This window comes from Pteropus alecto, unplaced genomic scaffold, assembly GCF_000325575.1.
Source record: "Pteropus alecto unplaced genomic scaffold, ASM32557v1 scaffold385, whole genome shotgun sequence".
Classification (NCBI taxonomy): domain Eukaryota; kingdom Metazoa; phylum Chordata; class Mammalia; order Chiroptera; family Pteropodidae; genus Pteropus; species Pteropus alecto.
In genome coordinates, this window is record NW_006436543.1 from 532,314 (window position 1) to 557,821 (window position 25,508).

The window sequence follows — 25,508 nt, forward strand, 5'->3', positions numbered from 1 at the left end:
ATCATTTGCCCCCCTTCACTTTGAGTCTATATTTGTCTCTGGAATTGAGATGTGTGTCCTGAAGGCAGCATATGTTTGGGTCTTTTTATTTATTTATTTTATCCAATCTGCAACTGCGTGCCTTTTTATTGGTGAGTTCAGTCCATTTCCATTTAGGGTGAATATTGAATATGAAGTTTTCCTATAGCCATTTTATCTTTTGCTCTCTGGTAGCTCGATGTTTCCATTGCTTCCTTGTCCTTGTGTTTCTGTTTTCTTTATTTCAGTTGGCTTTTGTGGGTTTTGCCTCTGGTTCTTCTTGTTTCATGTTATATATTTCAGTTCTGAATATTCTGTGTGTAGTTACCATTACGAATATGTAAAGTATAGTTATATTATACAGTCGTCTATTTTCTTCTGTGCGTGCCTTATCTCCATTCCCCTTTGCAAATTTGGATCTTTGAATCTTCCCCTTTTCAGCCGTTGTTGTCTCAATTTTTCCCTATGTATGCTGAACGTTCATTACTATCTTGTTATAACAATTCTCTTCTTATTATTTAAGCTATAATGCCCTCCTCTTAATAAGGATTGCACTCCTCTGATTCTATTTGCCTAATAGTCACTTTACTATCATTTTGCATTTTTGTTGTTATTTTGTTTTAGGTGAACTGACCCCTTTCAGTATTTCCTCTAGTGCAGGCCTCGTAGTGGAGAATTCCTTCAATTTTCATATATCTGGAAAGGTCTTGATTTCTCCTTCATATCTAAGGGAGAGCTTAGCTGGATACATTATTCTAGGCAAGTAGTTCCTTCACTTAATAGTTTAAATATTTGATTCCATTCCTTTCTGGCTTGTAAGGTCTGTGCTGAGAAGTCCGATGATAACCTAATGGGTTTTCCTTTATACGTTGCCACTTTCTTCTCCCTGGCTGCCTTGACAATTCTATCTTTGTCGTTGATTTTTGATAACTTTAATACAGTGTGTCTTGGTGAAGGCCTTTTTGTGTTGAGATAATTGGGTGTTCTGTTGACTTCTTAAATTCTAAGCTCCAGCTCATCATTCCTTAGATTTGTCTGAAAACTCTTTCTAGTCTCTGCTCCTTTTCTTCGCCTTCGTTAATGCCTATTATTCTTATGTTTCCTCTCCTGATGGTATTAACTAATTCTTATATTTCTCTTTCATTATTCTTCATTTTTCGGTTTCTGCCTTCTTCCAATTTTTTTCTAGATTTCTGTCTTCGATATCACTGATCCTTTCCTCCATTTGGTTGACTGTTTCCCAGGTTTGCTGTTTCATTTTTCAACTCTTGCAGTTTGTTCTTCATCGCTAGAATATCTGTTCTGTTCTTCTTGAGGGTCTCAGTCTCTTTGTTCTGCTCATCTAGTTGTTTTTTTAATATCTGAAATTGTTGATATGAAAAATCTCATTGAGTTTTTTCAGAAGTACCATCCTGAAGTCTTTGTCATTTAAGTTGCATATTTCTATGTCTGTAAGCTTATTTTCTGGAGGTTTTTCTCTTTTTTTCTGAGTTGCGTTGTCACCTTGGTTGTTCATGGTGTTTAATGGACTATTTCTGCACCTGGGCATTAATGGAAGTGTATTCTCTTGTTTTTTCCAGAAAGAAGATTTATTAAATAAAGTTCTCTCTTTAGCCTGCTGCAAAGAAGGGACTCTTCTTTGGGTTTCCAGTAGGTGGCGTCTAAGCCTCTTGGATCCCTAGCAGTTAGGGTAGCGTTTGCTCAGATTCCCCTGCGGCTGGGTCTGGGAAAGTATGGGGAGAGGGGCCCTCTAGGTCAGGGGTCAGGAGTTGGGGGCTGCGTTTCAGCCTCCGTTTTGCAACCTTGCCAGCAAAAATCAACTATTGTTCCTCTCTGGTCTTGCCCCACTTCTCTGCTTTCTGCCCTGATGACTGTGGCCTACAGCCTGCCGGGCACACCTTACAGCTTTCCAAGGCAGAGCTGTTCAAGGAGCTCCTGGCAGGAACTTGAGCTTCTTCTCCCCTCCCCCTCCTCATGCAGGTTGCTCCAGAGGCTGTGAGAGGTAGCTTCAGTCTCAGCAGCATTTGCTCAGATTCCCCTGGGGCTCCATGGTGATCCATCTCAGAAGCATGGGGCCCTCTGGATTAGGGGTTGGGGGCTGCGGCTCATTCTAGTTTTTGCAACCGGGGCTGATAAAAATCAGCTGTTGTTTCTCTTCGGCCTTGCCCCACTTCTTCGCTTTCTGCCCTGATGACTGGGCCTTCCGGAAGCCCCAGCACTTCCAGGTAGGTTTGTTCAGGAATATCGCTGCACCTTCACCCCTCCCTCTCCTCCTACAGGGAGCTGAGGCAGCTAGCTGCTCAAGGCAGCTTCTTTATTACTCTCAGTCCTCCGCCCGACACCCAGCGTTCTGACCTGTGGTAGCTCTTATGTGCAGATCCCATGCTCAGACGTGTTGGTGTGCAGTTTTGGTGTTTTTTGTTGAGTTTTAGATGTTCAGCTTATTGTTGTTCCAAGGGGAGAGATCTAGGGACTTCTCTCACTCAACCATGCTTTCACCCCTGTTTCAGGTTTATCTTTTCTGATGTCTGTTAGACTCACTGCCTTCACTCGAATCTCTCATGTGCATCTCCCATTTAACTCTCTGTAGGTACACTTACCATCGTTATCCTCTTCCCCCAGCCTACTTTTCTTAATGTATACCTCTCTTCAATGAATGGCTAGCAGTTGCCCAAGCCATATTCTTTGTCACATGTCTCATCTGATTACCAAATCCTGCTGATTCTGTGCTATAAATAACTTTAGTTCATCTATTTTTCTCTGTCTCTGGTGTCCTTACTGCTTTACAGCTCTATAGTTCAACAGTACTGAAATTCTTTCAGTAAATTTTCCAAGTGCTTTCTTGTCCCAGCCATCTTAGATACTATTCACGATTGCCCAGAACACTACTCCTTTCCTCTTCTACTGCCTGACCATTACTCTTTCATCAGATCTCACTTATTCAGTGAAACTTTTCTTGTTCAGATTGTGTTCCTTTCTATACTCCTCTACGATCTTCTAAACGTTACCTGTCATAACACTTACACACTGTGTTAATGGTCTCTCAGGCTAGTCAGTGAGTCCCTAGGTGGATAGAAATAGTCTGGCTTATTTATTGATGTATACTGCACCTAGTACATAAAAGATCCTAGGTAAATATTTATTGAATCAATGAATTAGTCCTTTTCCGAAATAAAATAAATAATTTCTCAGTTTTATTAAGCGTAATAGTATCCTTTAAAAGAAAAATGCCATTAAGTTCCATTTATCAAGTCATACTCATTAGGAACCAATTTTGTGCTAGGTACTGCCCACCAAAACCTTTTATAGTGTAGAGGGAGGGAGACAAAATGAAGAAAGTGCTTAAGCAAGTTTGCCTAGGACTGAAAGGAGATATCTTTGTTTGTCAGAGTCAGAGCACTTTTCCCGATGTTATTTGGATAAAAAATCGCAAAGAACAATGCTTGCTGTTGTGGACTACATGAGGAGACAAAAGAGGTAATGTAATGAGTATTACTTCTTTGGAAGTGTAACTTGTTACTGTTGACTACACTATAAATTTTAACATGATTATTTGAGGTGATGCAGCTGCGAGGTGCTGTATTTAATTTACGTGGTGCTTATATCTCCTTGTAATAATCCATGTTCAAGGTAGTGCTTTTGGTTAAATCAGTGTTGAGAACTCTAAATTCGAGTCCTAACTGTACCAGTAACAGTGTTATCTTTGCTGAATTATGCAACCTTTTGAGGCTTTAATTTGTTTCATCTTCAAGAGGATGGGAAAGGAGTAAGTTATTTTCCAGGTTACTTTTACTGTATTACTTCTCTTTTAACTTTTCTCTTTACTTTTAGCTCATAGAAGTAACTACAGTTATGTAAAAGTCTCCTTTACATACCTTTATTGTAAGATATAAGTTTCTTTTGTTGACTGAAAAACTATTGACTTAGGTGTTTTGTCACCAAAAAAGATCTATTCAGTGAAAAAGAAAGGGTTGCAACTCAGTGCATGCAGACATGGCAAGCCTTGAGCACACATTGCACAGCTGCCAAGATGGAGAGGTATTTATAGAAAGGAAAAAGGAAGTTAAGGAGATGGGTAGTTACAACCATAGAGCTTTATTGTAAGCATAGAGCTCTTCCTATAGGGTTCTTCTGATGCCATAGAGTGGGAAAATTCTTCCCATAAGCCCTAAATTAGCAGTCAATGTAGGGATTGCTAGAGCTTATGGTCTGGCTGATCTGGACTGCTCCAGAGTTGATCAGAACTTTGAAGAAACAATGTAGTAGGCCTATAACTTAAGCAAGTGGGAATTGATGTCTCATGGTGGATATGATGGCAGTGGCAGTAGTTGATAAAGAATGGGAGGAATAGGTGGAAGAAAAAGGAAAAGTTGTTTAACGCATTTACATTTTAAAAAGTTAATTCCTCTGTATCCTGCTCATACTGTTCTACTCCATTTTTAGAAAAAGAAGTGTTAAGCCTTTCAGTGTCTTTGTTTCTGATTAGAAAGTTACTTATTCACCTTATTGTTTTGTAACATTGTCATCTGAGAAAGCCCATAAAAAGCTTTAACTACAGCTGGAAGCATCTCTTTTCTTTGGTGTTGAGAGGCAGTTTCACCTTTGAATCATTCATTTCATATATATCATTGAGGTAGAATGATGCTGACATTGGTAGGCCTTGGAGAAAATAAAAATTCTTAATATCCAGTTTTAATTCTAAATAAGACTAAAGAAGATTCCTTGAGAGAATATTAATGAGACATAGAATAAAGGATAAGGACCTGAGTTTAAGTCTAAGTCTGATACTTAGAAGCTTTGTATTCTCTTAACTTCAAGTTCCTTAAAATAGCTATAATTAAGTATTGACTATATAATAGGCACTTATTCATCAGCCTTATAAGCATTATTTACTCATTGCAACTATTTTCTGAAATATATATTGTTCCTAGGTTTTACAAATGAGGAAACTGAGGCTTAAGAATTTAAGTTGCCAAAGATTATACAATTTGTAGTAGGTGATCCAGCTATATTTGAACCTAGCTGTATTCTACTCTCAAACCAGTTGCTCTTAACCACTACCTTGTCACATCTCTGTAATGTTAGTTTTAAAAAGATAACATCTATGATCTTTTCCAGTCTGGCCTGCTGTTGCCACAGTGGAAGGTTTTTGTTAAATAACTCAATTTAGACCATGAACTAAGGAGAAAATGAACTACAAATAGGAAAGACATGTAACTATGTCTTAAACAATATTTTTGTTTAATTGGCCATTTAAAAAGATTCGTATATGTGTTACTAGTTGTTTTGTGCAGCCTATTCTTAGCTATGGTCCCATGGATCCCTTGGTGGAGAAGTATGAACCCCAGATTTGTATGGGTTGATGATCTATAGCTTTCATCAGGTTTTCTAAAGGGTGTATATTTTAAAAAGAGTGACAGGGCTCTTTAGCTGTTATCTTAGATGTATAGCTACAGTTGGCCCTTCGTATCCACGGGTTCTGTATCTGTGGGTTCTGCATACACATATTTTAACCAAAAATATTGGAAAAAAGAAATGTTACCTTGTTGCTGACATGTACTATGTAGTTAGGCCTATGATGGTTGCATCTGTGCTGAACATGTACAGACTTTTTTCTTGTCATTATTTCCTAAACAATACAGTGTAACAACTATTTACATAGCATTTATATTGTATTAGGTATTTTAAGTAATCTAGAGATGATTTAAAGTATATAGGAGAATGTGCATAGTTTATATACAAATACTGTGCCATTTTATAGGGTACTTGAGCATCTGTGGATTTGGGATTCTTGTTTGGTGTCCTGGGATCAATCCCCTGCAGAAACCAAGGGACAACTGTATATATTGGAGAAACGTGGTTTTTGGTTATTTGAATGTAATTTTCTTTTTCACTAGCACTTGTTACCCTTGTATTCAGTGTCAACATACTTTTAATATTGAAATTAAAGAAATGGACATGACTTCATTTAAAATTTTTCTTTAGATCTTCTGGCACAGTGTTCGATGACGCTTTCTGGCTGGAGTTGAATTATCTAGAGGTTGCCAAGGTAGCTCAGTCTTGTGCTGCTCACTTTACAGCATTGCTCTATGCAGAAATCTACGCAGATAAGAAAAACATGGATGATCAAGAGAAAAGGTAATGGAATAGAAGTTTTGGTTTTTAAAATTAGTGCTGACATTGTTTTAATAAAGGTATATATTAAAGATTCAATCTTACTGTCACATTTAAAAGATATTTTAGATAGAAGTTTTCTGTCTTTTAAAGAGAAATGATAATAAAATTTTTAAAAGAAATAATTCTACTCTGAAATAGAGATGTTTATTACTTCAGAGTTATAAAAATTATACAGATAGGGAACTGCTTAGGGACAGAGACCATACTTATTTTTCCCTGTATTCCTTATAGCAGCTAGCATTGGAAACTTAATATAAGTGAACAATAAATATTTTTTGAATGGTTGAGTGATTTCCTGATTTCATTAAGTTTACTGATACTCCCTCAGCTTAGTCAAGATCCGTTTTACTAGTTGATTGTGAGTAATTAACTGATTTCTTTCTGTGACTAAATCACTTTCATCCTGTGTTATCTACCTGTACTTTTAGTACTTTAATTTGCTTTTCCTCTGAGTTAGAACACTCATAATAATCGAATAAGTATAGTACTATTGTAAAAAAAAAAATAGTAAAAAGCAAAGAAAGTTTAAAGGTAAAAAATAGTTTATAATTCCAGTGCCCTCCCAAATTTTTATTCATTTGAAATAGCCTAGTGTTTTTTGTACTTCGCCTCGCTTTCAGACCACAAAATCACTTATATTGCAAAAGTGAAATAGAAATATGTATTATATTGATATGTTTCTCATGCTTGCTACTTATTTCTACTTTGGATTGCCATTAAGCTGGAAGCATATGATTTTTAGACTGTAGAAAACCAGGAACCAGAATTCAGATGCTAGTCCAAATGTAATTAACTTAGTAGACTTGTACTACTCTCTGGTTTGGTATTTAACTTCTACTTTTTGAGTGAAAACAGTTAAAAATCTACAATATATAGATCATGTGTATAATATGTAATTGATATGTTCACAGTCACTATAGACTTCCTATGAAGACAAGCATGTTATTTAAGTATATAATGAATGAGAAATTGGTTATTGCCTATTCTTAGAGTCTTAAAAATTTGAGTTAGGGCCTGCGTACTTGGTAGTAGTAATTATAATACCAATGTGCTTCAATATCTTGCGTCCATAGAATGGTATTTCTTATTAATCTGGAGTGTATAACTGAGTTCTGCTGTGAGTATAAATAAAATCACCTTTAACTTGAGGGTAGGTGATTATATAGAATGTGGCAGATTTTTGCAAAATTGATTATTTAGCAAGCCGGAGTGCCTAGGTTTTATTTTGGTTAACTTTAAGAAAAAGTACTTGACAGTTAAATAGGGCTCGTTGTTTGCTTAGACAGTGTGGTTTTGATTCTTTTTCATGTGTCTGATGGGAAAGGGATGGCAAACAGAGATAATGAGGTTTATAGAGGGTACGGAATGATAGTTTTCTTCAGTGACTCAGGTAAACTGAGACTTGGTAAATCCAAAGTGATCAGAAAAAGTATAATTGTAAGCAAAATACAGATCAAGAGTTTGTAAACACTGTCAGGTTAAAGAAATGAATTGCTCTCTTAAGTGTCCCATTCAAGTTATTTAATAGCAAAGTACCTCCATGCTAGATATTTAAAAATACATATAAAGTTTTATTTATTTGTTACCTTACTCCAGAAAAAGTATGAGATTTCAAAGTTAGTGTCCATATTTTTTAGAAACAGGTCAAAACTCCTTCAAGTAGGATTTAGACAATAGGTGTTACCTAAATCATTTTAGTAATCTTGACGTCCTAGCAACTGTTTTTTGCCTGGATGAATGACAGCCTTAAATTTACAAAGTCATAATCTCTAACACAATCTTTCTTACTTTCCAAATTTCTCCTTTAAAAACTAGCTTTTTTCTGTGACTTGCCAGAAAGGAAAATACCTGTAATACCTACATATAACGATTACATAGCAAAATAGAACATTGTCAGTAACATTAAGTCAGTCAGTGGTCTCTGTGCTCCCTCTAAAAGAATAATGTTATCTTCCATTTTATGTTTGTCATTCATTTGGATGATACTGGTTTGTGAGTATGAACCCATAAATATAATGTAGTGTTTTTATTTTCGAGCTTTATAAAAATTATATGTATACTTTCTACAACTTGTTTTTTCATTCAGTATTTGTAAGATTTATCTATGTTGTGTGTTGCTGTAGTTCATTAATTTGTCACTGCCACATAATGTACCAGTGAAAGAATATGCCACAATTAATTTATCCATTCCCCTGTTAATGATATATATTTAAGTATAGAATTACTAGGTTGCAGGATATGCAAAATTTCAACCTTATAAGATAGTGCCAAATAGTTTTTTCAAGTAGTTATACTAATTTACATACTTCTCAGTAATGTGGTTCATGAGGAAGTAGATCAGTAGGAAACTTTATATTTGAAGAAGGAAGCCAAGGTACAACTATTTCTAATTTGGGTTAAAAAAAGTAAAGAAGAAACTGGAATTCAAGTTTACAGGTATAAAGAATAGCGGTATTATCACTTGTGATAGTATTTATTTTATACAGTGGATTATTATTATCATAGACACTATATAGCTGGCATGATTTTAGAATTAAAATTACTTATAGGACTGAATATCATATATGTAAATGCATGGTTTAAATATAAGGCCTTGTAGTGACAGAAAGAACTCTATGAGAGGGGAACACACAATGCAATATATATATGCCTTACGGTTAAATTGTACACCTGAAACTTACTGGATTTTGTTAACCAATGTCACAAAAAAAATAAAATTTTTAAAAAATTAGAAATCAGCTGAACCTAAAAATCAATCAATCAATCTATGGCCTTGAAGTAGACAAATCTGAGTTCTAATCTCTACCGTCTGTCACTTATTAGTTTTATAATCTTGGGTATAGGTAGATCTTACAGATCCATTTCTTTGTCGACACTTAGTATTTTCAGACTTCTTAATTTTCGCCAATTTATCAGGTATTAAGTGGTGTCTCAGCGTGGTCTCAGTTTGTATGCCAGTGATTAATAATGAAGTTGAACTTTGGGTAAAACCACTGGCAGATGACTAGGAACTGAATGGGGATCAGCTTCTCTGTTTTTAAACAGGCCTGTGTCCATAAACATATTTTGGCATATAGCCTTCCCATATATGAGATTGTCATTAAAATGTAATTCTCATTGAAAGAATTAATCACAAATTTCCGTTCTAAGCCAAAATGTATTGTGTTTTAACGAATAGTTTACTATGTATTATTTGTAACCTTTGTTAGTTTTTCCATCAAAGTCTATAGTACATGTATTAATAAGCATCAAAATAGTATATTCTCATTAAAAGAAGTATTCTGTGACAAACAGAAATCTTATGTTTGAAGAAGGAAGCCAAAGTACAACTATTTCAAGTTTGAGTGAAAAGAGTAAAGAAGAAACTGGAATAAGTTTACAGGTAAATATTACAGGCCCTATTATTTGTGATAATATTTATTTTATATTTTGGATTAGTATTTTGTTATAGAGGCTATATAGATGTCATTTGATTTTCAAACTGAAGTTACCTTTGGACTGTCATGGTTTAAGACTTAGACTTTGAACTAGATTGACTTGAATTCTAATCCTCACTCTACCACCAAATTTTATAATCTTGCACAAATTACTTAACCTTTCCAACCTTGAGTTCCTTTATCTGAAAGATGGAAATAAAACCACCTTATCTCATAGGGTAAATTTATTCCATATATTTTCTACCACAATACCCTGTTCGTTTTCCTTACAGCACTTAACATTTATAATTACATATTGTTTACTTGTTTATTATATATCACATCTCAGGGCAGACTACTTCTTCTGTAAATTTCTTAACATCTACTCTTAAATTGGCCTATTCTTACTGAATTTCTTTGGTCAACTCATTCCTCTAAAATGACAATTTCAACTTCTTTGCCTAAGCCTGTGGTCTTTTCTTCTCTGCTTTTGATTTCAGCTTGCCTCCTACTTCTTGGAGAAAACGGGACATAGATAGGAAGCCCCACCACAGCCTGCTGTCAGACATAGAAATCTCCCTCCATCTGCTCCCATTGTAACCTTTTCTCTTGTTAAAATAGAGTTTCTCCTTCTGTCCAAGACTAATCTTTCTTCCTGTGCTTTGTTTTTCATCAGCTCTTTCTCGGAACATATACATATTCAAACATATCCAAACATTTTCATATTTTTTTATTAAGAATCTTCCCCTTCAAACTAACACAGAATTATTTTCCTCTTCCTTGTGTTCTGTCTTTTTAAAGTGTCACCCTTTTTTCTCCTTTCTCTTCACAGGCAGACTTTGTGTAAGAATTATCTATATATTTGCTGTCTCCATTTCTTCTCCTTCCACTCTCTCAACTGAAGTAGCACTTGCTAATGTCACACATAAACTTCACATTACTAAATCTGGTGGTCACCTTTCATTCAACATCTTCCTTAATGTTTCATTAACACTTAACACCATCCAGCCATTCTTTGTTTGAAATATGTTCTATCTACCATTTTTTTTATTCCGTTTGTCTGATTTTTCTTCTTTTTTTTGCTTCTTTAGTCTTACTCTTACTGAGTTTTTGAGTACTTTCTGTGTACCAGGCACTGTGCTAAACTTAGATACTGAATATTCCAACACTGAGGGCTTGATTTCATGTTTATGAATAGAAACAGTTTAATTACAATTATAGAATTATGCCAATATCAGTGAATTTTTGTTTAGAAAATTCTCTCTGGAGCAAATACAATGAAGGCAGTTAAATTGCTTGATCAGTTTCTATGCAATACAGTTTCCAACTTTTTAAGTTTTCTGTTTTTTTCTACTTCTATTTTACTAGTGATTTAAACAATTTTTTTCTGCATAAATTTTACAACAAAAATCTATCAAACCACTTTTTATCCATGTCACATTTTACCAATTATAACATAATGTAATTTTGAGTTTTTTCCCAAAGAAACGAAAGAGAGATCTTTATTTTTACCAAATTGTTTTTAAAAGTCAGACTTTGCTTCAAAACATCATTTTCATCTACAGTTTTAGCTGTTGACAGGATTATTTGTTTTTGTTTTTATGATTATTCTTGCATGTATTAAAAGTCTGATAGGTTGGGATTTATTTCTTATCTAATTCAGGAAATCGTGAGCAATTTTTCTGTCAGTACGTAATCATTCTTTTGTCTCGGATCAGTGTGTTGTATTGCTAGTCCACATGTTTTAGTATATATTTCAATATCATTATATATTGTAACATAACATTTAGAGTTGAAAATTACATGTCAGTAATGATATAATTTCCAATTTGCTTAATTCATAAAGTGATATTTTTCCTCTCCAATTTTTATTGTTTTCATGTTTTTAGGATCTACTCTTAGAAATCTACAGAAGTATAGGAGAGCCAGATAGTCTGTATGGCTGTGGTGGAGGGAAAATGTTACAACCTCTTACTAGGTAATTGCATTTTCCTAGGTAATGTTACAGTAATTCTGTTTGTGAAGGAGTTACATCCATGTAGAACTCAAAGGTATTTTGAAAATCTTTAATTTTAGACTAAGAACATATGAACATGAAGCAATGTGGGGGAAAGCCCTAGTAACATATGACCTTGAAACAGCAATCTCTTCATCAACGCGCCAGGCAGGAATAATTCAGGTATTTTTTTTCTGCTTTGGTAAAACACTACAAATGTAATGCTGAAATTATTTCATTATGTTAATGGAATATTTACACAACCAGATAAACTCTAGGGATAAGGCTGAAAATTACCTGTTTTTCAGGCATACAGCTAAAGTCTCAGAGGGGATACGTGGGTAAATTGACCTAAAAGATAGTGTAGATTTGTTAATCATAATCGTGTTACCTAACAGTAGAAGACATTTGACTGTATACAGTGTGCCAGGTGGTGAAGTAAGTCCTTCACCTGGAAAATCTCATGTAAACTATTTCTTATAGTTTGCATTAGAGTTGGTCCCAAAAGCTATAATATTCCTTAGCCATTCTTCTACCGAATATTAGTCTTTGTGTTTTTGGTAGAACATAGTAATCAATATTTTGGAATTTTAAGTGATATATTGTGGCCTACTAAAATTTTTTTATAGTGACTTTTCATGTTTGATTGCTATTTTTTGTTTCTCTAGTTTTCTGTTATCTTTGATTACTTACTTTTTTTTTTTTTTTAAACTGTTACTCAGGCCTTGCAGAATTTGGGACTCTGCCATATTCTTTCTGTTTATTTAAAAGGATTAGATCATGAAAATAAAGAGTGGGGTGCTGAACTACAAGAGCTTCATTACCAAGCAGCATGGAGGAATATGCAATGGGACCACTGCATTTCTGTCGAGTAAGAACCCTGACACTTTTTATCACTATTTTTCTCTAGTTATAAACAATATACTGTTTTTATCTTGCTCTATGAATATAACTGGAGTTCTATTTTTGTGTCGTTTAGATGCAGCAAGCTATAGATATGCCTAAGTGCTTAAATTAGATAGCAGTAAGCAGTTAATATACCTAGGCTTGAATTTCACTCTCTTCTGTTAGGGCAACTATACCCTCCCTCCCAAGATATATTTGAAAGTAGAAATATAAAAAGTATATTCTCAGTAGAATCTTCTCACTTATTGGTTTTAAATCCAAAGAAAAATATAGATATTTCCCTCCCTACTTCTGCTACAAACATTCTAGATAGCATCTTTTCTAAAAAACAAGCTCTGGCCAGTTCTATTAAAGAAAAATTTCGCATAATTTACCTTTCACCAGTCTGTTCTGGCATGCTTCTAATGATGTCAGAATCATCTGGATCAATGACAGCCAGTTCACATACGCAGTAGGATTCTCCACACACTGTGCCCAATTCAATATTATTGTCACTGTAGTGATGGACACCACTCTTGGCCAGCATGGCATAGTACTATATTTCAGATCTTCTCAAGGCTGAGCGGTTGTTTGCAAGGATGACCAGTTTTGCTTTGCCTTGTCTGATCATTTTCAGAGTGTGCTTATACCCCAGCACATACAAGTTGGAGTAAAGAATTGATCAGTTCCAGTGACTTTTTCATCTTCTTTGCGGCTACTATCTTCCTGCCTTAGGTGCGGGAGGGCCCCCAACCAAGAGCAGCTGCCAAGATGGCTGGGGAGCCTGAAAAGGCCAGATGGCACTTTTATTTGCTAGATGGTACACAAAAGACTGCTTATCTTTATTTATGAAATGTTTTCTTTGATATAAAAAATACTGTTAAATCACTAACACTAGAAGGTAATGTTTATACCCTATATGTAAGATCACCATGTTTTCTGAATGAAAAGCCAAACACTTAATTAATAAAAGATTTTGTATTTATGTTAAAAAGACTTTTGATGATATGAACACCAAAAAGTTAAATCACGTTAATTGCATGTATAACTGCCTTCATAGAAAAAAGATTTTTTTCATTAATTGGAATGTCTTTCAAATTTCAAACTATTAGATTGCTATAAAATTAGAGATATGCTTTTATATTTTTAAAATATTTTACTCTGTGAGCTTATTCCTGCTTGCCTATGTAAGTCATTATATACTATTCTTCCCTTTGCCTACTCTCCTTCAGCCACATAGGCCTCCTCTGTGTTTTTTAATTAGGCCAATCTGATTCTAGCTAAAGGCCTTATATGTATCTTCTTTTTTCCTGTTACTATGTGTATGGCTTCTTGTCATTCAAATTCTAGTTTAATAACATTACATCTCAGACCTTTCCTGTCCACTGTTTTAAAGTAGCTACCCAGTCATTTTGTCTTGTTACCCTGTCTTAAATCTCTGGATGTCCCTTGTCACTATTTCATATTTTTCTTATTTATTATCCATCTTCTCCAAACCATAACATAAATTCAATGAGAGTGATAACCTAATCTGACTTGTCCACTAATGGATCCCCAGTATCTAGAACCTGGTGCCTACTGTCTGGCACACAGTAGGTGTTTATTGAAGAAATAAATGAGAATATAGCATATCTAGAACTAGGCAAAATATGCGAGAAATTATTTTTTCTGTTTGAAGCATTTAAATGAACAAATTCTTTGTATTTCTTACCAAAATTTCTAGAAATGCTTTTTTTAAAAAATGTAGAAATCTTAATTTTAGTTTTAAAATTTTGTGTTTTGATAAAATTATTTTTATATGCGTATCTTAGGGTTCTTTGTTTTTAAACATATTTTTTTCTTTTATTTTATCTAACAGCAAACAAGTAGAAGGAACCAGTTACCACAAATCATTGTACAATGCTTTGCAGTCTCTAAGAGACAGAGAATTTTCCACATTTTACGAAAGTCTCAAATATGCCAGGTATTAGAAAAAGTTATTGTATTTTAACATTTAATGTCATGGCTTCTTTTCTGAAACTTGACAAATGATTTCAGTGTAAGGATTTGCACTGGTGATGGGATAAGAACTTGGTGGCTATGGTCAGTTTGTTTCCTTGTCATTCCTTTCCTCCTCTCAAAAGAAATTACCTGCGTAACTATTTATACCAATAAATGTTGAAATGCAAATAATACCGAGGTGGGGAGGGGGGAAGCAGTACCCAATGATTAACATTTTCATAACTTTTGCATATCTGAGAAATGAGTGATGAGTTTATCTTCTGCAAACATGTTTTTATAATTGTGGGTGTGCCTATCTTAATTGTTTTCCATTGTCTTAAAAAAGTATTCTTTTTTAAATGGAATATGTTAGAGAATTTCTTAATGTACATTTGTCAATTATATATATTCCAATTTTTATTTTTTGTTTTATATGTAGGAACATGCTCACATGTTAGGTACTTACATATATGTTACGTAATTTTTTTCTAATGTAATACCTGTTTTTCTGTTTTATGTAGTTCAAATATATTCTTTCCTTTAAAAAAAGTTCCCTTTGGGACCCCAGGTCAGTTCTTTATGCTGAATCCTCAAGAAAGTCTTGTTGATTACCAACCCTCTGTCTTCTTCCTGGGCTACACTTGTCTCCTTTAGTGCATGGAATTTACCTCTCTTAGCATTAGTATTCTTTTTATAAAGTGCTGATTTACAGTCAATACTTACAGACTTGTTATAAGGCACAGTTGAGATAATGCACCAGAAAGTACTTAAGTGCTTACCTATAACAAGCTAAACAAATGTAACATATTGTTTTTTAACAATAGTTAGTGACCTAATTTATCTTATATTTTATTACAGAAATAGCATTTGCTACCATTTAAATGTGTATTATGTTTTAGCCACTTTGTTGGGTTCTTTTTATATGTATTCTCTAATCTTCAAAATAATTATGGAAGTGGAACTTAGGTTCAGAGACAGCCAGTAATGTGCCCAAAGTATACAGCCTTAATGACAGAACTGGGGTTTAGATTTAAGTTTGTGTGATTGCAAGACTTATTTTGTTTTCACTGCATTATACTGGCACTTGTGAGTACTAGTATCGTAAGGTCAAAATCAAAGCCTGTGATGAAAACTCATTAACAGTAGGTTTGAACTTTTATATTCCTGAAAACCTCTTCTTAGTTTTCAAAGTATCTTGTCTTTTTTGCCACTAGAGTAAAAGAAGTAGAGGAGTTGTGTAAGGGTAGCCTTGAGTCGGTATATTCACTCTACCCTACACTCAGCAGATTGCAGGCCATTGGAGAGCTCGAAAGCATTGGGGAGCTTTTCTCAAGGTATGTGATTCATATAACTTTGTAATCCTCAGTTGCAGCTTTTCTTTTACCAATAGTGACTTTAAAAAACAAAAAGAGACCAACAGTAGGTTTGTTTCTTTCCTTTCATCAAGATGTAAGTTGACTAGCCTAGTGAACTGTGTCCTTATTAAAATAAACATTTCAAAAATTTTTATTGTAAAAATTCGTTTTAAAAATTTAGCTTTATTATGCTTTCTTCTATACAGCTTTTTCCTTTTTCTACCCCAGATAAAAGTGTTTCCTCATGTTTTTTGCCATAGAACATTATACTCCATTCTGTTTTAGCACTGTATTGGCATTAGTGTCATTTTATATATACTCTGCCATGCTATACTAGAAGCTCCCTAAATGGGGGGGAGGGGGCATTCTCTTGTTTACTATTGTACCCCAGTGCTTTTTCCTCATGACTGATTCTTAGTAAACATTCAGTAGTCATTATTCAGTGACTGTCAGTGAATTTGGAGTAGATATTTAAGGGAGATTGTTATAATGGTAAGAAGGAAGTGTTCCAGAAATATTGGAAAATGAGATAAAACAGTTATTCAGGTTCTGTGGATCTAAGTTTTGATTTTGTGACCCTGAGGAAGTCACTTGACCTCTTTGGGTCTCACTTTCCTTATTTCCTCATTTATATTTTATGACCTCTAGGACCCCTTTTAGCCCTACCATTCTGAGTCACTATGATTATAAGAGAAAGGAAAGAAGATACGATAAAATAAAGTTTGGAATATGCTTTGTAAGTAGAACGGAGAGGGAAATTTTAGAGTCAGAAAATACTATGGCTTTTTCAAAATTGCATAGCCAAAGAGACAGCTGTTGATGTGGTGCTTCTCAGAGAATAAAGGAACAAAACTGCTTTCTGTTTTAATTAAAATGTATTAGTAGTTCTTACTGTTAACAAACCTAGGAACTTTTTCTCTTACCGAAAGATATCGTCAACTAAAGAGAGGGTAGAATTCCTTAAGAAGCCCCTAAAGAATAATGCTGGCTCTTTCTTTGGTAGAAAATTTTAAGGAAGAGGAAGAGGAAAGTTGGATGAGCTGGTGAACAAATACTTGCATTCTAGGAAAATAGTTCTGAAAGTGTGGTATGTCGATTCCTGGAGGTCTTCAAGATCTATTCAGGGGGGTCCATGGATCAAAACTATAATTATACTAAGATGTTATTTACTTTTTTTGCTCTCATTGTCTCATGAGACACAACAGTAAAGTTTCTGAGAGGTATCAGAGAAAAATATCCAGAATTATCTGAAAAGACTGTTAACATATTCCTTTTCAACTACATACCTATATGAAGGTAGGTTTGCTTCACATACTTAAACCAAAACATCATGTCACAACAAACCAAATGCAGAAGGAAAAATGAGAATTCAACTATATTAAGCCAGAGTTCAAAGAGATTTTCATGAAATGCAAAACAGTGCTTTCATATCACTAAATTTTATTTTGGGAAGTATGGTTATTTTTCAAAAAAAAGTGGTGCTTAGGATATATACTATTATAGTTTTAAAATAATTTAATATATATTTGATGCTTCTTTGTTTTAGTTTCTAATATGGTAAATATCAATACATATATTCCAGTAAACAGAAACTCTTTGGGGATCTTCAATAATTTGTAAGAGCATAAAAGGGTTCCTGAGATTAAAAACTTTGATACCTGCTGCTGTAGTATTATTTTGGAAAGTATTAAAGTTTTGGTTCCTATGAATTTGTGTCACTGTTTCCTTCTTTATCAAGTAACTAGAAAAGCTTTAATTTCCTTATCAGCACCTTGTTGTTGTCTTAATCTCTCTGCTTCACCTTAATTTCTCTCACAGTAGTCTTGAAGGATTGGACAGTATTGCTTAGTTTAAACATCTGGGAAGCATGCTGTTTATAGAAACTAATTGTACAACGTGCATTTTCTCTTCCTTTAATAAAGTTCATATATGAAACCTTTGCCAGATGCCAGCATTTCCTTCACTGCGTTGTGATTTATTTAACGGCTTTAGTTACGCATAGAGTTGGTGGGTACAGCAGGTAATTAATGAGCTGACTTCATTTCCTTGCTAGCATGTCCTTTTTTACTACAAAGAGCACTGAGCCAGGACTAGAGGTGTAGGTATCTGATATGATAGCCTAGATGAATGTGTTCTCCCTTTAGAAGACTATGTATTTAGCAGTGTTATTCTTTGTGAGTTTGAAGAGTATTTTTACGAAGTCTTTAAAAATATTCAAGCTGTGGTACATATATACAATGGAATATAAGAAGAGATGAAATACTACCATTTGCGACAACGTGGATGGACCTCGAGATAATCATGCTAAGCAAAATAAGCCAGACAGAAAAAGTTGAAAATCACATGATATCACTTATATGTGGGATATATATCTAAAAGCAACAAATGAATAGGACAAACAAACAGAGACTTATGGTCATGGACAATAGACTAGGGGTTACCAGAGGGTAGTGGGGAAGGGAGAGGTAGACGGGGTAAAGGGGGTCAAATATGTGGTGACTGAAAGAAATCTAACATGAGAGGTGGACACACAGTGTAAATATATATATGCCTTACTGTTAAAGTGTACAGCTGAAACTTATTGGATTTCATTAACCAATGTCACCATAAAAAATATATATATATAAAAATAAATAAAAATAAAAATATTCATCATCTGTGGCCTCTCTGCTAACCCTCAGAGATCTGAGTGTATTTTTCTAAACTTTGGTTCTTATTTTGGATTATGTAGAAGTTTCAGTGTTATTACCATAAAAACTCCTTTGTATTATACCTTAAATTTAGAACTTGCATGATAGCAATTTTTTTTTGCATTTCTCTTGCTTATGTGAATTCACTGATTTTGCTTTCAGATCAATTACAGATAAGCAACCCTCTGAAGTATACATTAAATGGCAGAAACACTCCCAGCTTCTCAAAGACACCGATTTTAGTTTTCAGGAGCCTATCATGGCTCTACGCACAGTCATTTTGGAAATCTTAATGGAAAAGGAAATGGAGAACTCCCAAAGAGAATGTTTTAAGGACATTCTCACCAAGCACCTTGTAGAACTCTCCATACTAGCCCGAACTTTCAAGAACACTCAGGTAATAGGATTTAAAACTATGTTTTCTCACCTCTCAACCTTTCCTTTTGTTACCTAGAAAATAGAAGGCATGAGTAACAAAGCAATGTCATTGAGAGACAGAGATCACTATTAAAATATGGTAAAGCATAATTGTTTTAAGTTTTTCCATTTTGGAATTAGACCTGAGTTTAAGCCTTGGACAAGGCACTTACCTTCTCTAAGCCTCAGTTTCCTGTTTATAACATGAGAAGATACCTAACTTACATTACCTAACTAACAATTCAATGATCTTGTATCTTGTATACATACACACATGTATATAAATGTGTGCGTATATATATGTATATATATGTATGTATGTATGTATGTATGTATGTATGTATAAATACATATGTATGTATAAATACATATGTATGAGAAAAACAGACAAGCAGACATAGGAGCTGGGGGAGGCAGGTAGAGATGTACTTAAGACAGTTCTGACAAATAGTCCAATCCTCAATGAACGATAATTACTGTTTTCATTATTATTAATAGTGGTAGTACTAGTAATAGTAAAAGTATTTATTCTCATATGTCATTTTCATTTCAGCTCCCTGAAAGGGCAATATTTCAAATTAAACAGTATAATTCAACTAGTTGCGGAGTCTCTGAGTGGCAGCTAGAAGAAGCACAAGTATTCTGGGCCAAAAAAGAACAGAGTCTTGCCCTGAGTATTCTCAAGCAAATGATTAAGAAGTTGGATGCAAGTTGTTCAGAGGTTACTTTTTTTTATTGGCTGAATTAATATTTTACTGTTACAAAAAAATTACTGTGCTTTAAAATATTTTTAGTAAGTCTACAATTTTATTAAAGCCTCGAAATTACTGATCCATAATAAATAAGTCTGAAAATTAGTATCTGTAAGAAAGGTATAGAAAGTTTTCATTTTTCACATTTGCAACAATTCTTTCAGTCCATTTTGTGGTAGATTTATTTTATTTATTTCAATGTTAAGCCTTTCTTTTTAACTTTCTATAGAATTCAAGTAGGGTATGTGGGAAACAAAGATGAAATAGCTACTATAAATTTGAAATAACAAAAAAAAGGAAGAGGAACTGTATGAGAGAACAAAAGTTTTTTAAAAAGCAAGTTGGAATAATTAGGTTGTCAGTCTAAATACTTCGAAAATATAATGTCTAATATTTTATCCAACATTACCTGTTAGCTACTGAAAACTTGGTTGCTTCTACAGCGTTATTTCTAGCATACAATGGACAAAGTGGAGACATTTCTAGAAATCATGAACTGTTAAAAGATTTGGTCACAATAGTGTCCTTTTCACACTCACCTAGTTAGCGAATATCAACTTACTATACATTTAGTATTGGGCACTTGTATAACATCTTCTGTTATTAGAGAATTCATCATTATATTAGAGCATTGGGAGCCAATATAGTATGATGTTTAAATATTGCTTAACATTATGAGCCCTGGAGTAAGGCTGCCTGGAGTTACCTAACCTATTTGTACCTCAGTTTTAGTTTCTGCTCTGCAAATTAAGAACAATAATACTCATTTCATAGGGTTCTTGTGAGATTAAATGAGTTAATATACATAAAGCCTTTAGAAAGTGCCTGTCATATGTAGGCTCAATAATTGTGGGTATTATAGTAATAATAATAAATAGTAGAGAATGATTATTTCATAAGCTTACATACTTGGATTATTTAAATAGTTGTATGGTGAAAGCAAATAAAAACATTTTTAACCTGCTTTTTTCTCCTACATGGAAGATATTTTTGTAGAGTCAACATAATGAATTACATTTTAAGATTTGCTTTTCATATACAGAATGATCCCAAGCTAAAACTTATATATACAGAATGTCTGAGGGTTTGTGGCAACTGGTTAGCAGAAACTTGCTTAGAAAATCCTGCAGTCATCATGCAGACCTATCTAGAAAAGGTAAGATTTTCTAGCAACCCTTAATACAGTTGTTTAGCACAAATACACTTGATCTTTTTATCAAGGCCAAATTTATTTCAAAAGCAAATAAAAATATGGTTTCATTTTTCCATATATTATTACTATTTTAGCTCTATATAATCTTTAGGGCAGAATGAAACAGAATGTAAGCCCAAATATGTCTCCTCTTTACCCTCACACCACAACAGCTACTCTTTCAACAAGTTATTTCTGATAATTTCTGTATCTACAAAACTAGATGATTAAGGAATATACAAGTCAGCCTTTATTATTCATTTATAGCCCAACCACCGTACAAGTAGGAGTAGGACTTCAGTACTACAGCTTCTCTCAGCCTTCCTGTTTCTCCCTTTCGTTCCTTTAACTAATTTTAGAAATAATTATCTCACTAAATAAGTGTGATGTAAAAAGTATAATATAATTGTCTTTAAATTTTAGAGAGCCCTTTGTTTTTACACAAATATTAGCTGTTACTATCAGAGTTATTCTGAAAAGTCAAGACTACTTCATGTATTTTAGCTGATATATAAATAAGTTAAACTTTAGTGTGAGTATTTCTTTGACCTGAATGATTCTTTAGATGCATTTAGTACCTGTAAGTATAATATAAATGGATTGTGTTTTCTTGAAGGCAGTGGAAGTTGCTGGAAATTATGATGGAGAAAACAATAATGAGCTCAGAAATGGAAAAATGAAGGCATTTCTTTCATTAGCGCGATTCTCAGATACTCAGTACCAGAGAATTGAAAACTACATGAAATCATCAGAATTTGAAAACAAACAAGCTCTCCTGAAAAGGGCCAAAGAGGAAGTGGGTCTTCTGCGGGAACATAAAATTCAGACCAATGACAGGTAACTACAAGTTACCTGTGTCTACAAGTGACAAGATAAACAGATATACATACAGTGACTATATGTATAACAGATGTCTACAAGTGACAAAATAAACAGATATACATACATTGACTATATGCATACAGAACCAGAGCATTAATTCATGGTTCTAAACTCATTGTAGAGTATATGGATGTTCACTTTCTGTTTTGCTTTTTTGGTTTCTTGATATCATAGTTGAAAAGATGTCTTGTTAAAATTAAATACAAAAGTTATCTATTTGATGTAATTAAACCTTTTAGTCAAACCTACCTTTGGTTTGTATATTTTAGTTTAAATAGAGAATAAAGTTAACTTAGTATCTTGGGTAGAGTTCATTTTGTCTTTGGTTGCCTAGGATAGCTTTTGAATTGCACAAACTAACTTTAAGAAAAAAGTTTGTTTCCTTTATAATTCTTAGAATTTTGCTTTTTCTCCTGGGATAAACACCTGATTTTTTGTTTGTGTTGTATATCATGTATGATTTTGTAGTTCCATAAAATTTGATTGCTTTTGTATTTTACTTTAATTATCCAATGCAAGATACATAATGAAGGTTCAGCGAGAGCTGGAGCTGGATGAATGTGCACTCCGTGCACTGAAAGAGGATCGTAAACGTTTCTTATGTAAAGCAGTTGAAAATTACATCAATTGCCTACTAAGTGGAGAAGAGCATGATATGTGGATATTTCGCCTTTGTTCCCTCTGGCTTGAAAATTCTGGGGTTTCTGAAGTCAATGGCATGATGAAGGCAAGTCATCTTTTTCAACCCAATACTCTACCCTATGATTTAAAATCTTATACATAAACCTGTCAACAGCATGGACTGTGTATACTTTGTACTTATACAGTGCTTATAGTACACTTAGGTTCAAGTACACCCAGGTCCTTAATTAGCTCCTAGCACTTATACAGTGCTTATAGTACACTTAGGTTCAAGTACACCCAGGTCCTTAATTAGCTCCAACAATGCAGGTTTATGTGGAGATGAGAAAATTTGAGTCAGTCTTTTTCTGTTTCTCTGCAGTTACCCCGGGAAAGTATCTAGAATGCTAGATTGGGGGATTTGCAAAGCAATTAAAAATGATGTGATGTGATTATATGTGGGTTTCTTTCCCCCTGCTTTATGCTTTTCTAGGCTTTTCATTTTTGTAATTGGAAAAAAATATTTTTTAAGAACACATCAAGGCAGCAGTATTTTGTAAGTTTTTATTTAAAAATCTTAGATTTTATTAATGACATCTAATATTAAAGTTAGGTTAACTAGATATAAAGGCAATCAATTTGAAGCTTTAAAGTAAAATGGTTCTTCTAAATGAGAAGAATGATAAGAGTCATAATAGAGACAACCAATTCCTGTTACTAGGGCACATTAAATCCTGTTACTTTTGGCAGATAGGGGACAAAAGTTATTCCATTTTATTACACACAGACTTCTCAGGAATCAAAGTCACCATAGTCCTCTGACCCATATTTGTCCGCCTTGGATTCACTGAAATATAAATAGTGCCAGCTATTCCAGTGGTGAATACAGTTTAATTTGATCAAATTCTGTGACTTAACAATGAATCAATCTAGAATACCCATCAGAAAGACTTTCAGATGAGATGAATGATGTGGAAAAAAAAAAGTAGTTGGTGAAGTTTTAGTAACAACCACAAATGGTTGTCCTTGTTAAAGAGCATTATTTTAGAATAATTTATTTACTTAGATGTGAGATTGTTTGAAATGCATTGTTTCTTAATTTTGTATTTTTTTAATTGTAGAGAGATGCAACAAAGATTCCATCGTATAAATTTTTGCCTCTTATGTACCAACTGGCTGCTAGAATGGGGACCAAGATGATGGGAGGGCTAGGATTTCATGAAATTCTCAATAATGTAAGTAAACCTAAAAATCAAAATTGCTTTTATTTTATATTATTATGTACTATATAAAGTATGTACTACTGTTCCATTCTTGGAAATGGAAATACAAAAAAAAATTTTATTCAGTCTTATTTATTATGCTACATAAGGGTAGAAATAAAGATTTCCTTTTGTCTGCTCTCATGGTATAGTCTCTTATTCCTCATGTACCTCTGTCTTGTACACATACTCTACCCATTACCATATCTAGTACAGTAACACATATCTTAATGTTAAACAAAATGAAAAGGGCGGCTGTGGATTTTCTGCTTTTTTGTTTGCATAAATCTAATAGTTCTTCATTTTCTGACAGCTCATCTCCAAGATTTCAACGGATCACCCCCATCATACTTTGTTTATTATACTAGCCTTAGCAAATGCAAACAAAGATGAATTTTTGACCATACCAGAGGCAGCAAGAAGGAGTAGACTAACTAAAAATGCACCTAAACAAAATTCTCAGCTTGACGAGGTATTTGGATTGAACATACACAACTTTTTGAATTGTGATACTCCTATTTTTCCAAAATAAGTTTAAATCTCGGGGATTCTACGAATGTGCGTCGTGACTATATTCAGTTTGTAAATCCTTTGTTATTATGATGCCACCTAAAATTGGTTCAGAATTCTTGAATATTTCTCAAAGCATTGCAGGTACCAGTAATATTTCACTTTTTTTCTTCACAGTAATGAGCAAAGAAAAAATAGATTTTGAAAGGCACCCAGGTCATTTACTCTTGAGATTATTATACTGTTAATGTATTATGTTCATAAGGTGAATGTTTTGCTTTGATCTGAGTGATTATAGTTCTTTCATTGTCTACATGTGTGCATAAATTCTTTTTTCCTTTCATTATTATAACTGAAAAGTTGAAGTGTCGGGTATTTTCTTATGTATTGCTTTTTGTTTTTGTTTTTGTCAAAAGGATCGAATTGAGGCTGCAAACAAAATAATACGTACTATCAGAAGTAGAAGACCTCAGATGGTCAGAAGTATTGAGGCACTTTGTGATGCTTACATTATGTTAGCAAATTTGGATGCCACTCAGTGGAAGGCTCAGAGAAGTATGTGTTTGAAAGAATGAGTGTTCCTTTTTTGCTGTTATTCTCTGTAGGGATATATTAATTATAGAGCCTAATATGTAAATATGTTTAAAATCACAAACAATACTGTGATTACAGGCATGAAAGTCTTGATAATTACAATTCACGTATGATCCAAAACTTAATTTTTATCTAATAGCTTCAACACTTCCCACTTTTTCACTTAATATCTTTTGGTGGAATTGATAATAGATGACTGCTCTGAGTGAATTAATTTGATTTCTCGAGGTAATTTTCTGTTGTAAGTACTTTTTGCAAAGAATTGCATAGAGATAAGTCCTTCAAAATAACTAAATAACTGAGAGTTTCAGGGTTAAAGTTTTTTAAAAATGATGTTGGTTACTCACTGTGCCCTAAGACTTAAAAGGCCTTGATTACCAGTGGGTGACCAGCGCTGTGAGCCACATTTCAGGGATCCAGCATAGGCAACAACCATCAGAGGATCGCTTTGTAGTCCTTACCGGGTAACCCTGAGCAATAAAAAGCAGTGGCTGACCTTTGTCTACGGGGGATCCTCTTCCAAGGGGCCACAAAACCAACGCATCTGGAGGCATGCACCAGATCACAGTGGAGCAACTCCTGACTAGTTCCATCAGTGATACACACAAAGGATGGTTGCAACAAGTACACAAGCCTGGTAGGGCAAATCCCACTCAGTAGAGTCAGCCCCCACACAATAACTCTTATCCTGTGGGTGCAGCCAGTTCCCACAATTAGCCTGAACATTAATCTCACCCACTGATCTACTAACAACAATAAAG

The 25,508-nt window shown here is 34.0% G+C and overlaps 1 protein-coding gene and 1 pseudogene across 4 annotated transcripts in view; one reads left to right on the plus strand and one right to left on the minus strand.

Annotated features, from left to right (window-relative positions):
* Positions 1–25,508, plus strand: part of ATM (ATM serine/threonine kinase) — a 122,068-nt gene that overhangs the window by 63,940 nt on the left and 32,620 nt on the right. For 3 of the 4 annotated variants that reach the window (XM_006913430.3, XM_006913431.3, XM_015590577.2), the window contains 16 exons: positions 3,408–3,495; positions 6,004–6,156; positions 9,490–9,577; positions 11,501–11,589; positions 11,688–11,790; positions 12,330–12,478; positions 14,351–14,455; positions 15,687–15,806; positions 18,680–18,914; positions 19,488–19,655; positions 20,729–20,842; positions 21,495–21,715; positions 22,280–22,487; positions 23,503–23,616; positions 23,957–24,115; positions 24,570–24,708. In XM_006913430.3, coding sequence (XP_006913492.1) covers positions 3,408–3,495; positions 6,004–6,156; positions 9,490–9,577; positions 11,501–11,589; positions 11,688–11,790; positions 12,330–12,478; positions 14,351–14,455; positions 15,687–15,806; positions 18,680–18,914; positions 19,488–19,655; positions 20,729–20,842; positions 21,495–21,715; positions 22,280–22,487; positions 23,503–23,616; positions 23,957–24,115; positions 24,570–24,708 — 2,253 coding nt within the window. The remainder of the gene's footprint in view (positions 1–3,407; positions 3,496–6,003; positions 6,157–9,489; positions 9,578–11,500; positions 11,590–11,687; positions 11,791–12,329; positions 12,479–14,350; positions 14,456–15,686; positions 15,807–18,679; positions 18,915–19,487; positions 19,656–20,728; positions 20,843–21,494; positions 21,716–22,279; positions 22,488–23,502; positions 23,617–23,956; positions 24,116–24,569; positions 24,709–25,508) is intronic. The other variant, XM_015590578.2, reaches the window with a different exon arrangement.
* LOC102878652 lies at positions 12,695–13,426 on the minus strand (annotated as a pseudogene).